Below are 13,302 nucleotides of genomic sequence, written 5' to 3' on the forward strand. Positions count from 1 at the left end.
GCAGAAGGAAGGCGGGGAGCATACCCACAACATTTATTAGTAAAAAATAACCTTAGGGGACCCCGCCCTTCAAGCAAGGTGATTGACTGGTCTTCCCCTACATCTCCCCCTTTGGTCTAAATAAGACAGAACCAAACCCAATACAACTATATACAATAGGAACAAATAATAAATGTACTAAACATTCTATTTCAAGGAGTCTAAATAATGTAGAGAGTAACTACCATTCTTGTCTTCTATAAAAAGCAAATAAAATTTTGGATAACAACACTAGTTGACGTGGAGTTGTAAAAGTCTTTCACCATTCTGTAGACTGTCAATTTTTCCTATTGATGGCATCATTTGCCTTACAGTAGATTTTCAGAGTTCCAATTTATTAACTGTCAATCTTGGTGAATTCACTGTCAGTATTCTCTTTAGGAAATTGTCTCCTATGCTTATAGGTTCAAGGCTATTTCCTAAGTTCTCTTCTATCAAGCCCACTGTGCCTTGTTTTATGTTGAGATGTTTGGTCCACTTGGACTTGAATTTTGTGCAGGGTGATAAATATGGATCTCTTTTCATTCTACATGCAGACATCCAGTTAGACCAGTGTCATTTCTTGAAGATACTTTCTTTTCTCCATTGTGCGTTTCTGGCTTCTTTGTCGAAAATCAGTTGTTCATAGTATAATTTATGTCCAGGTTTTTGATTCCAAAATATAAAAAGAATTCAAGAACCTAGACATCAACAAACTGCACAGTACAAATAAAATTGGGATACAAGTCTAAACAGAGAATTCTCACTAGAGGAATTTTAAATGACTGAAAACACTGAAAGAAATGTTCAACAGCCTTAGCCATCAGGAAAATGTGAAACAAAGCTTTTTAGAGATTCCATCTTACAGCTGTCAGAATGGCCAAGCTCAAAACACAAGAGACAGCTGCAGAGGATACAGATCAATCAAAACACTCTTCCAATGCTCTTTGGAACAGGAGGGATCAGGTGGCAGGTGGAAGGGACAGAGGGATAGAGTATGGTGGGCATTTGGGGGGCAATGTGGAAACCTAGTGCAGTGGAAAATTCCTGGTAGTTATGAGGAAGGACTCTAGTAATGAAGGATATGAAGTCAGAACCAGCCATTCCCTTTAACCAGGCTAGTCTTCCAGTGAGAGGACTGGGATACCAACTCAGCCACAAAACTCTGCGACCCATAATTTGTCCTGCCTGCAAGAGGTGTTGGACAATGGTGATTCAGAGCTTGTGAAAGTAGCCAACTAATGACTTGTCTAGTTTAAGACTCATAGCAGGGGTGGGAGTCCATGCTCAATGCTTTCTGGATGGTCATTAGAGGACCAACACTGAAACTCCCAGCTTTGGTCATTTGTGTATAATTTCTTAAGGAGGGTTGAGGCACATGGGCTTTTACTCCACCAATTTGGCATTCTATTTCTGTCATTTATATTTAGCTCACATTTGTCAGTCATTCTCATGAGAATTTTTGAAGATAGCTTCTGAAATTACTAGGAGATTTGATCTCACAATAAACTCCTTTATCCTGTCTCTTATAATCTGCCCACCACCTGTTCCATAGTGTTCCCTGAACCTTATGTGTGGGAATGCTTTGTAGATGCATCCACTGCCACTAGGCTCCACCATTTTGCCTTTTGATTGGTTGTAGTTTTCTGTATGGTTAATTTCTGTTGGAAATAGATGTTTTCTTGATGAGGGGTGACAATCACACTTATCTTCAGGCACTAGGTCAAATTTTTAGACCGTAAAATGCTATGCTGGTTTAGCAAATAGGTGGTTATAGTTTTTCCTCTAAAGTCCATGAACTCACTTGGCTAAATAGTTGTTTAAGATTCAGTATCAGACAGTGAGTCCCTCTACATGAGTAAGTTTTCAATCTAGAGTGAGCTGTTGTGTGCAACTATTGTACCCTTAAGGTTATCATGCCATGCTGATCATTGATGTAATTCATAGGTGTTATACCTGGGAAAAACTGTTGTCTCTGTCCTTTGGAAGATTTCATGTACATTCTGGTACCTTGAAAGTTAATCTTCATTGAGCAATCAGTTACGTGATTTTGCTCAAGTTCTCTGGGCCTTGTTTCTAAAGTTCATTGTGTCTTCAGCAATACAGATTAACTGTCTGCTTCTTTTGAGTAAACAAGGGCAGCTGCAATCTGTTGTATGCTTTGGAATTCTCTTGGCCATCCCTGGCCAATAACTCAAAAGGAGGCTTTCCCTTTCTGGTACTAAGGGTTCTGTTAGGAGGTTTTAGCTCTTGGAGGAAGTACTAGCAGACAGGATGATAAAAGTTCATAAAAATATATGTATATATTTTACAAGGAGTTATGTATACTATAGGTTTGGTTTTAAGTAAATAATATTAATATTCTATATAGATTTTTTAGAACCCTTATTTTTATTTTACTCTCCTCCTACCTTAATTGTATTTAGCTTCCCCCATCCCTAAAGAGCCTCACTTTCTCATTTCCGTGGTAAGAACCCTTCTTTATTACTCTTAACACTCCATCCGGTCAAATTTTCCTTTTCACATTCCTGGTTTAAAAAATTGCTATAGGCTATGTATGCATATTTGATAATACCTTTTTCATTAAATATCTTGTGCAATACTGCAATGATCCTTTGCCATCCTTTGAAATTTTTATATTTTAATTTTGAAAGAGATGGCTTTTATTATAATATCATCATTTGATGGCTGGTTAGTGATATGCTTAGAATTTCTAGATAGTTTTGTTTCTATGCGTTTAGAAATATATCCACTTCTTTCAGATTTTCTAATTTACTGAGATCATTGTTTTTCAAAACATGGTGTGATCATGTGGGCTTGGTGGTATCTATTCCAATCTTCTACTTTCCCTTCAAATTTCACTTATTAAATCTTATCATTCTTTCTTTTTGTTAATTTATATTTTAAACTTTTTATTTTTCACCTTTATGTGTGTGTGTGTGTGTGTGCACGTGCATGCGAGCGCCCCCATTCAGCAGGAAGCAGTTTGGAAAGAAAAAACTGTGCCCATATTCCCAAATATTGTTCATAAATGTTCTTTCACATTTAAAGAAGAATATGATATAGATATGAATAATTTGCATTGGTATGGATTTGATTTTATTGATATAAATTTAAGGTCAATCTTGTTATATGTATATGTATTTCTGATATTGATTAAGGTATTGTGATTGTGTAGTTCATTTAAAAATGTAATGTATATAGGTTGTTAATAGATAATCATCTATAATAGTCAAGTTTGTTGTCATGTTAGTTAGATTTTCTAGATGTACATAGATATATTTTAGATAGACATTCTTCATACCTTTCAAAGACTACAGAAAAGGGCATTTAATGTTTTAATAACTTAGGAGTTTTCATGACAATGGGACACATCTGCTCCTGGCAGCACCAATCTACTTTGAGAGGAAGATGAGCATTGAAGAGGATCCTTAAGGAGTTGGTTAGCCATTTGGGCAAGAAACTGCTCTTGCCTGGACTGATGCATAAACTGGACACATAGAACGCGCAGAGAGGACTGCTGAACTTGTCTAAAGGTGAGATGGTCTTTCGGGGTTCCTGACCTATGAAAGTCTACGAGACATTCTGCAGGACACAGCAGAAAGTGACTGAACTGTCTTTGGAATTTCCTGCTTCATGGAAATGTCTGCTGGAAACTATGGGCCTGTAGGCCAAAGATGGATGCCCCAACGGTAAAGAGGAATTTTGGGTGCCTGTCCAGGCAGCGAGTTGTCTCTGTCATTTTTAGAGTTTGGATTTCTTATTTGCTTAGGTAATATTATATCCTTCTGAAGTCTTTGATGGAGTTGAAGAATGGTTAGTTATAGTTTTCCTTATTTATGATAAAAGATAAAATAGATATAAATATTTTAACTGTAATTCTTGCTTGATAACTGTTTTGTTATATGTAATCTTACTATGTTAAAGTGAAAGCATTCCTTTTTTGTTTAAACAGAAAAAGGGGAAATAATGGGGAGAGTCTTCTGTTTTGTGTTAATTTCATAGGTTAAATAAAGAGTCTGCCTTAGCTCTTTGATAGGACAGAAAATTAGGTAGGCGGAGTAGATTGAACAGAATGCTGGGAGAAAGAAGCTGAGTCAGACAGTCGCCATGGTTCTCCCACCAGACACAGACGCAGGTTAAGATCCTTCCTGGTAAGCCACCAGCTTGTGGTGCTATACAGATTATTAGAAATGGGTTAATCAAAGATGTGAGAATTAGCCAATAAGAGGCTAGAACTATGGGCTAAGCAGTGTTTAAAAGAATACAGTTTCCATGTAATTATTTCGTGTGTAAAGCTAACCATGCATGTGGCCGGGCGCTGGGAATGCATCCCACTGTTCATTACAACAGTGATGCTTCTCTGAATTCCCTCTCTGCATCCTTATCCTGAGTGTATAGGAGGGCAACTGATTTTTGGAGTTGATCTTGTATCCTGCCACATTACTAAAGGTGTTTATCAGCTATAGGAGTTCTTTGGTAGAGTTTTTGGGGTTGCTTATGTATACTATCATATCATCTGCAAATAACGAAAGTTTGACTTCTTCCTTTCCAATTTGAATCCCCTTGATCCCCATATCATGTCTTATTGCTATTGATAGAACTTCAAGCACTATATAGAAGAGGTATGGAGAGAGTGGACAGCCTAGTCATGTTCCTGATTTTAGTGGGATGGCTTTGAGTTTTTCTCCATTTAATTTGATGATAGGTGTCGGCTTGCTGTAAATAGCTTTTATTATATTTAGATACGACGCTTGTATCCCTAATCTCTCCAAGACTTTTATCATAAAGGGATGTTGAATTTTGTCAAATGCTTTTTCAGCATCTAATAAAATGATCATATAGTTTTTTATTTAGTTTACTTATATGATGGATTACATTGATAGATTTGTGTATGTTGAACCAGCCCTGCATCTCTGGGATGAAGCCTACTTGATCATAATGGATAATTTTTCTAATGTGTTCTAGGATTAAGTTTGCCAGTATTTTATTGAGAATTTTTGCGACGATGTTCATGAGTGAGATAGGCCTGTAATTCTCTTTCTTGGTTGAGTCTTTGTGTGATTTTGGTATCAGGGTAACTGTAGCTTCATAAAAGGAATTTGGTAATGACTCTTCTGTTTCTATATTGTGAAATACATTAAGGAGTATAGGTATTAGCTCTTCTTGGAAGTTCTGGTAGAATTCTGCATTGAAACCATCTGGTCCTGGGATTTTTTTCGAAGAAAGATTTTTGATAACCGTTTCTAATTCTTCGCGAGTAACCGGTCTATTTAGATCATTCACCTGGTCTTGGTTTAGCTTTTGTATATGGTACTTATTTAAAAAATGTCCATTTCTTTTGTATTTTCCAGTTTTGTGGCATACAGGCTTTTGTAGTAAGATCTAATGATTCTCTGAATTTCCTCTCTGTCTGTGGTTATGTCCCCCTTTTCATTTCTGATCTTATTTATTTGCATGTTCTCTCTCTGTCGTTTGATTAGTTTGGAGAGGGGTTTGTTGATCTTGTTGATTTCCTCCAAAACCAACTTTTTGTTTCATTGATTTTTTTGGATTGTTTTCTGTGTTTCTATTTTGTTGATTTCCACCCTCAGTTTGATTATTTCCAGTCTTCTACTCCTCCTAGGTGAGTCTGCTTTTTTTTCTCTAGAGCTTTCAGGTGGGCTGTTAAGTCTCCAATGTGTGCTTTCTTTGTTTTCTTTACGTGGGCAAGTAAAGAAAACAGTGCTATGAACTTTCCTCTCAGGACTGCTTTCATAATGTCCCATAAGTTTGAGTAGGTTGTTTCTTTATTTTCATTGAATTCAAGGAAGACTTTAATTTCTTTCATTTCTTCCTTGATCCAGGTGTGGTTCAGTTTCCATGAGTTTGTAGGCTTTCTGGGGGTAGCATTGTTGTTGAATTCTAATTTTAATTTATGGTGGTCTGATAAGATGCAGGAGGTTACGCATATTTTTTTGTAACTGTGGAAGTTTGCATTGTTACCGAGTATGTGGTCAATTTTCAAGAAGGTTCCATGAGCTGCAGAGAAGAAGGTATATTCTTTCCTATTTGGGTGGAATGTTCTATAGATGTCTGTTAAGTCCATTTGATTCATTACCTCCATCAATTCTCTTATTTCTCTGTTATGTTTCTGCCTGATTGACCTGTCCATTGGTGAGAGAGGAGTGTTGAAGTCTCCTACTATTAGTGTGTGCGGTTTGTTGGCAGCCTTGAGTTTTAGTAATGTTTCTTTTACGTACGTGGGTGCTTTTATATTAGGGGCATAGATGTTCAGGATTGAGACTTTATCCTGATGAATTGTTCCCCTTATGAATATAAAATGTCCCTCTCCATCTTTTCTGATCGACTTAAGTTTGAAGTCCAGTTTGCTAGAAATTAGTATGGCCACACCTGCTTGCTTCTTGGGTCCATTTGCTTGATAAGCCTTTTCCCAGCCCTTTACTCTGAGTAGGTGCCTGTCTTTCTGGTTGATGTGTGTTTCTTGTAAACAGCAGAATGTTGGATCCTATTTTCGTATCCAATCTCTTAGCCTGTGCCTTTTTATAGGTGAGTTGAGTCCATTGACATTAAGTGATATTAATGACCAGTGGTTGTTAACTCCAGTCACTTTTTTAGTAGTAGAGTTTGTGTCTTTCCCTTCTTTGAGTTGTGCTGGTGAAGGGTCTCTAGATGTTTGAGTTATTGTGGTCATTGTTGGACTCCTTGGTTTGTGATTTTCCTTCTATTACTGTCTGTAAGGCTGGATTTGTGGCTACGTATTGCTTAAATTTGTTTTTATCCTGGATAATTTTGTTTTCTCCATTTATGGTGAACGAAAGCTTGGCTGGATATAGTAGTCTGGGCTTGCATCCATGGTCTCTTAGTTTTTGCAGTACATCTATCCAGGACCTTCTGGCTTTCATTGTTTCCATAGTGAAATCAGGTGTAAGTCTGATAGGTTTACCTTTATAAGTAATTTGGCTTTTTTCCTTTGCAGCTCTTAATATTCTTTCTTTATTCTGTATGTTTTGTGTTTTGATTATTATATGGAGTGGAGATGTTTTTTTTTTGGTCCAGTCTATTCGGTTCTGTATGCTTATTGAACCTTCAAAGGAATAACTTTCTTTACGTTGGGAAAGTTTTCTTCTATAATTTTATTAAATATATTTTCTGGACCGTTAAGCTGTACTTCTTCTCCTTCTTCTATCCCAATTATTCTTAGGTTTGGTCTTTTTATTGTGTCCCAGATTTCCTGAATGTTTTGTGATGAGAATTTGTTGGTTTTGTTGTTTTCTTTGATCAGTGTGTTTATTTTCTCTGTGGTATCTTCAGTGTCTGACCATCTTTCTTCTATCTTTTGTAATCTGTTGGTAGTACTTGTCTCTGTAGTTCCTGTTCATTTACCCAGATTTTCCATCTCCATCCTTCCCTCGGTTTGTGTTTTCTTCATTACTTCCATTTCATTCTTCAAGTCTTGAACCCTTCCCTTACCTGTTTGATTGCTTTTTCTTGTTTCTCTTGGTTTTCTTGGGTATCTTTGAGCGATTTATTCATTTCCTCTACCTTTTTGTTTGTAATCTCTAATTGTTTATGGCAGTTTTCACCTCTTGTTTAAGGTCTTCTATTATATTCATATAATTCACTTTTGAGTCGATGTCTTCTAATTCTTCTGGAGTAGGGTGCACAATTCTTCCTATTTTGGGATCCCTGGATTCTGGTGATGTCACGTTGCCTTTCAAGTTGTTGGAGGAATTCTTGCCTTGGCACCTTCCCATCTCTTCCTGGAAGCAGGAACTGTCCTGTCCAGATGGAACTCCTCAGAGCCAAAACATGGATGCCTGGTAGTCCAATGTCCCGAGGACAAAGGGGGAACTTGCGGGTCAGAGCAGGGACGAGTAGAACACAGGACACCCTGCCACACAAGCTGAAGGTGCACTGCATGCACAACTTTTACACTCTTAAGGTCATCATGACATGCTGGTCATCAATGTGGTTATCAGAAGTCATAACTGGGTATGTTGCTTGCCAGCTATGTTGGTTGCTTGAATAACACATTTCAGGGCTGGAGAGGTGGCTCAGAGGTTAAGAGCACTGACTGCTCTTTCAGAGGTCCTGAGTTCAATTCCCAGCAACCATACGGTGGCTCACAACCATCTGTAATGAGATTTGGTGCCCTCTTCTGGCCTATAGGCTATATGTAGGCAGAACACTATATACATAACAAATAAGTCTTTTTTTTTAAAAAAAAGAATAACACATTTCACTACCATGATATTGGAGAAAAATCTACAAGTACTAATTTACTAAACCAGCAAAATCCCTAACAGACATCTCTAGACATTTGTCCTTATACTGACAAATAAGTGAACTCTTCACCCCTAATCAAGGAAACTTCTCTCTGCAACCAACAGACACTTCTACAGAAAGCCACAATCAATACAATTGCAGATGTGGAGTCCAGTCCCAATGGATACAGCTATAAAAATTGTGAAAGAAGGAAAGGAAAGATTATGAGAGGCAAATTATCCGGCACAATGAGAATGCATCTTCTTGAAATAGCAGACACTATACCCATAGAGTCTCACAAGCATGACTGCCCAAATATGAGCTGAACAAATATGACACCATAAATATGCTCAACTACACAAAGATTTCTGTAACTATAGACAACTAATAATATCTGGACAGAGAAGAGGTGGTTTTTCCCAGGAAAGAGAACACCAGTGTCAAAGCCATTACCCCTGAATACATACATACATACATACATGTAACATAGAAGTAACATTATTTATCCTGAAATTATTATAATAAGGAATACATATGTATAAACATATATGTATATGCCTGCAGTAGTAATATCAGTTAATAAAGAGACCATAAATTTGAAAGATAAATGGAGATATATGGGAGATTTTGGAGGGAAAAAAGAAAATAAAGAATGTTATTAAGGTATAATCTCAAAAAAAATATTTAAAAACAAAAAAACAATACAACAATGTTTTCAGAATGAAATCACATATGTTGAATGATAGTAAAAGAACTCATATGAGAATAGTGTTGATGTGAACATTTTCATATTTCCTTTAGGGAAACAAGAATACTATCAAATTAAGGTAAAAAAAAATAACCGTCCAAAATGATTTGGGGTGAACTCATATGATCTCATGAGCCATAATTCACAAAATTTTACATAAAAATCCCAAAAGCACAATTACAATCTTTAATCAGCATGCCTAGGGAATTAAAGTAATTTCTGTTAAAAATACAAAAATGAAGAGTTAAAAATAATTTCTAAATAGTGTAAATTAGGCATGTGGTGTATGATAGAAAAAGAGCACCCAGGATGGGTATGTTCATAAAATTTGTCTTAGAGTTCTCAGTATGGATTGACAAGAGGCAACTCTGTTGACAAGTTCTCCAAGAGCATCCTTCACATCCTTGTTTCTCAGGCAATATATGAATGGGTTCAGCATGGGACTGATCACAGTATACATCAATGAGGCAATCATTCTTTTCTGAGAATGAGAAACAGAGGAGCTGAAGTAAACTGCAAGTCCTGACCCATAGAACAAGGAGACCACACAGAGGTGAGACCCACAGGTGGAAAAGGCTTTGTACTTACTCACAGTAGAGGACAACCTTAACAAGGATGAGATAATCTGTGAATAAGACATAATGATTCCTATCATAGGAATCACACCTAATAGGGAAGTCAGCACATACATAAAGACATTATTGATGTGAGTATCAGAGTTGGCTACCTTGATAACTTGTGCCAGTTCACAGAAAAAATGTGGGATTTCAGTTCCTCTGGAGAAGTTTAATTCATTCGTCAATAGAGTAAGAATCAGGGAGACCCAGAACATGATGATCCAAAGTATCAAGACAAGAAGGGTACATACCCAAGGACTCATGATAACAGTGTAGTGGAGGGGATGGCAGATAGCTACAAAGCGATCATAGGCCATTAAAGTAAGTAAAAAATTATCCATTCCAACTAAAATAGTAAAAAAATATACCTGTGTAAGGCATTCTCTGTAGGAGATATCTTTTCTCTGTGAATGCATGTTCACCAGCATCTTTGGTATTGTAGTTGAAACGAAACAGATGTCAATAAAAGACAGGTTGGAGAGGAAGAAGTACATGGGAGTGTGGAGGTGGGAGCTAGAGCTGACAGCCAGGATGATGAGCAGGTTCCCAAGCACTGTGACCAGGTACATGGACAGGAACAGTCCAAAGAGAATGGGCTGTAATTCAGGATTATCTGAGAGGCCCACAATGAGAAATTCTGGTATCACTGTGTCGTTCTCTGTTTCCATTTAACTTTTGTTTCTGTTAGAGATGAGATAAGGAGAGTATTCAAGTAATATACACTGTCAAGTCACAAATAACCTGGGGAAGCTTAACATTCATAATGACAATAACTCTCATTTACTGAACCAAGTGATTTTTTGTAACCATTTGTAATTATATGTAATCATTCTTTTTTATTTAGTCAAATATCTCTCTTCTTTAACTTCTAAAACTGCCATTACTGAAATTTTCTATATAAACCTATTTAGAAAATATATTTTTTAATAAATCCTACAAACACTTGACGTTTTCTTGTTATTTTTCCTTTATAACTGCAGTTATTTATTTCTTTTAATAGAATGAGAATTTACCTCTATAATCTTCATGACTTCGTGATTCTGAGCCCATAAATGTTTTCTAACCTCATGATGGTTGCTATTATTATGCTTGTTGTTTAAAATAGTCTTGTGAGCAGTATATTTTGAAAATGTCAGTTTCATTTTTATGTTATCATTACTAATATAAATCTGCTCTATTATGATAATCATTTTGTGTGCATAACAAAATTTCAAAAGTAAATATTGAACAATTATTTAGAAGTTAAAAATTTTGTCATATTTCTTTAACATAATTTTGGTTCATCCATTGACATCTATGTAGTCTTGAGAAAATTATGTGACTTCTTATATTTCTCATGCATAACTATCATTGAGAATACCCAAAAAGTATTCTCTGGAGCAGCAGGAATTGATGATGTGTTTATGATATAAATACAACATGTGTGTTTCCTATTTGAAAATAATGCACTACTTTGAATTAGTGAGGTTTCCTACAGCTCCTTCTTTTGAACACTTGCTTCCAAGTGAATGTGTCTGGAAAGAGAAAAGAGCAGTGGTCTCTAGAGATGAGAATAGGAAACAAGAAGCCCACTCTCAGTATAATAAGGAGGGGGAGTGCATTCTCATATGCTCTTCCCTGTCCATGAAGAGGAATAGGAATATGTTATTGTAAAATCGGGAGCACTAAAGGTCAAAATTTATAATTGGTTAATCTGATTACTGCTATTGAAAGATAATATAAGCGAAATCGTCAAAGAAAAGTAAAAGACAGTTTTTTTAACTTATATAAGTTACTAAATTTTCCATGAAAGAAAGTGTTAGCATTATGAATGCCTAGGGATGTTATGTGACTTTGGAAAAAATACCTGCAATGGAATAAAATAGTTCATCCTGTGAGAGTGAAAGACTGGATTATAATATCTTCCCTGAAATAGGAACATTTGTGAAAAGACCAAAAGGCAAAAAAGGAAACGGAGAGAAGTATTCAAGCTCAAGAGACTAGTATGCAATTTCTCTATGAGGTGGCACTCTGGCATTTGGCTTTTGAAATAAGAAGCATAGGATGAGGGCCTCAAGGACAAGTTATGAGATTCACTTATTGTCTTCTGTGTTTTCTTTGTCACTGTAAACATTGACTGATTCACATTCTTTGTTTTTCTGAAATTCTGATGGTTTTGTTCCATAATTTGTATTTTGAAGGAATTACATTTTGATTATTAAACTTTAGGAGCTTGTGGGGGCCCACAGTGACTCCATTCCAGCCTGAATGGAGGTCAGAATTCAAGTTTGTTCTTTCTTTTCAAGGCCAAATAACAGGATGTTTGATCAAAGGAGTGGTTGCTGGATATTGTGAGTATTAAGGAGGTGGTTATGCTTGCTTGCTTTTAGAACCATGGTAAGGAAATATTTTGCCATTCTCTTTTGCTTTGGGTATAAGAGGGCTATAAGAAATAAATTCAGAACTGCTTCAGTATTCACCGAGAGCCCTTCCTCTATCTTCAGTTCTTTGTCTCTTTCATAATCATCACACCCGTTTTCAGGTGCTGTTTGATTAGTCAGATGATCCCAACAGAACTTGAATAAATATAAATATTTGAAGTAAAATAAACATTGAGTAATACCTACAAAAGGGGAATCTTCCAATATTTTCTATACCTAAATGGAAGTATAGTGAATTTAAACTAAAGTACATTAACATTTTTTAAAGAGATGAACAGAAAATCATAATCCTAGCATTAGATCTTGAGTAGTTTCACACTATGAAATTGGCAAAGGAAGTCTTACCATATTCTCCTTGGGCAGAAAAGGAGAGGGTGCCTGAACTGGATTTATCCCATACCACACTGATGAATATCTTGCATATCAACATAAAAACTTCATCTGAAAATGGATGGAGATAGAGACAGAGAACCACATTGGAGCATTGGACTGAGCTCCCAAGGACCAGATGAAGAGCAGAAGGAGGGGGAACATGAGAAAGGAAGTCATAACAGCGAAGAGTTCGTCTACCCACTGAGAATGTGCAAGTAATCTAATGGGAGCTCACCAAGGCCAGCTGGACTGGGACTGAACGAGCATGTGATCAGACTGGACTCTCTGAATGTAGCTGACAATGAGGGCTGATTGAGAAGCCAATGATAATGGCACTGGGTTTGATTCTACTGCATATACTGGCTTTTGGGGAACCTAGTCTGTTTGGATACACACCTTCCTAGATCTGGATGGAGGGGGAAGGGCCTTGGACTTCCCATAAGCTAGGGCACCCTGACTTCTATTGGCAATAAGAGAGAGGGGAGCGAGGGGGGGGAGTAAAAGGAAAATGGGAGGAGGGGAGAAAATGGAAATTTTTAATAAATAAATAAATTAAAAAAATAAAAAAACCACACATCACATAAAGAAGTGGAGAATGTATAGATACTATTTAGAATGTGACACTGGAAAAATAACCAATATTGCAAAGACAGAAACAGATTAATATCTGTAAAAGGGACTCATTGAAAACTGAAGTGTCTTTGAAGTACAGGCTCTTTATAATAACAGACTAAATAAGCACTTTCCAGTTTGCACTCTTTCAAGGATCTAGCCCACTACACACATCCTCTCTGCGATCCAAGCCTACCCCACAAGCCTTGATTGGTGCACACCAGCTCTTCCAGTGGTCATTACTGCA

At 36.7% G+C, this 13,302-nt stretch overlaps 1 protein-coding gene across 1 annotated transcript; it reads right to left on the minus strand.

Annotated features, from left to right (window-relative positions):
- Positions 1-9,353: 9,353 nt before the first annotated feature.
- Positions 9,354-10,319, minus strand: LOC142846828 (olfactory receptor 7D11-like). The gene has a single exon (XM_075967616.1). It carries the CDS (start codon positions 10,317-10,319, stop codon positions 9,354-9,356), a length of 966 nt encoding a protein of 321 aa, XP_075823731.1.
- Between the last annotated feature and the right edge of the window lie 2,983 nt (positions 10,320-13,302).

Source organism: Microtus pennsylvanicus, chromosome 3 (assembly GCF_037038515.1).
Source record: "Microtus pennsylvanicus isolate mMicPen1 chromosome 3, mMicPen1.hap1, whole genome shotgun sequence".
Lineage (NCBI taxonomy): Eukaryota > Metazoa > Chordata > Mammalia > Rodentia > Cricetidae > Microtus > Microtus pennsylvanicus.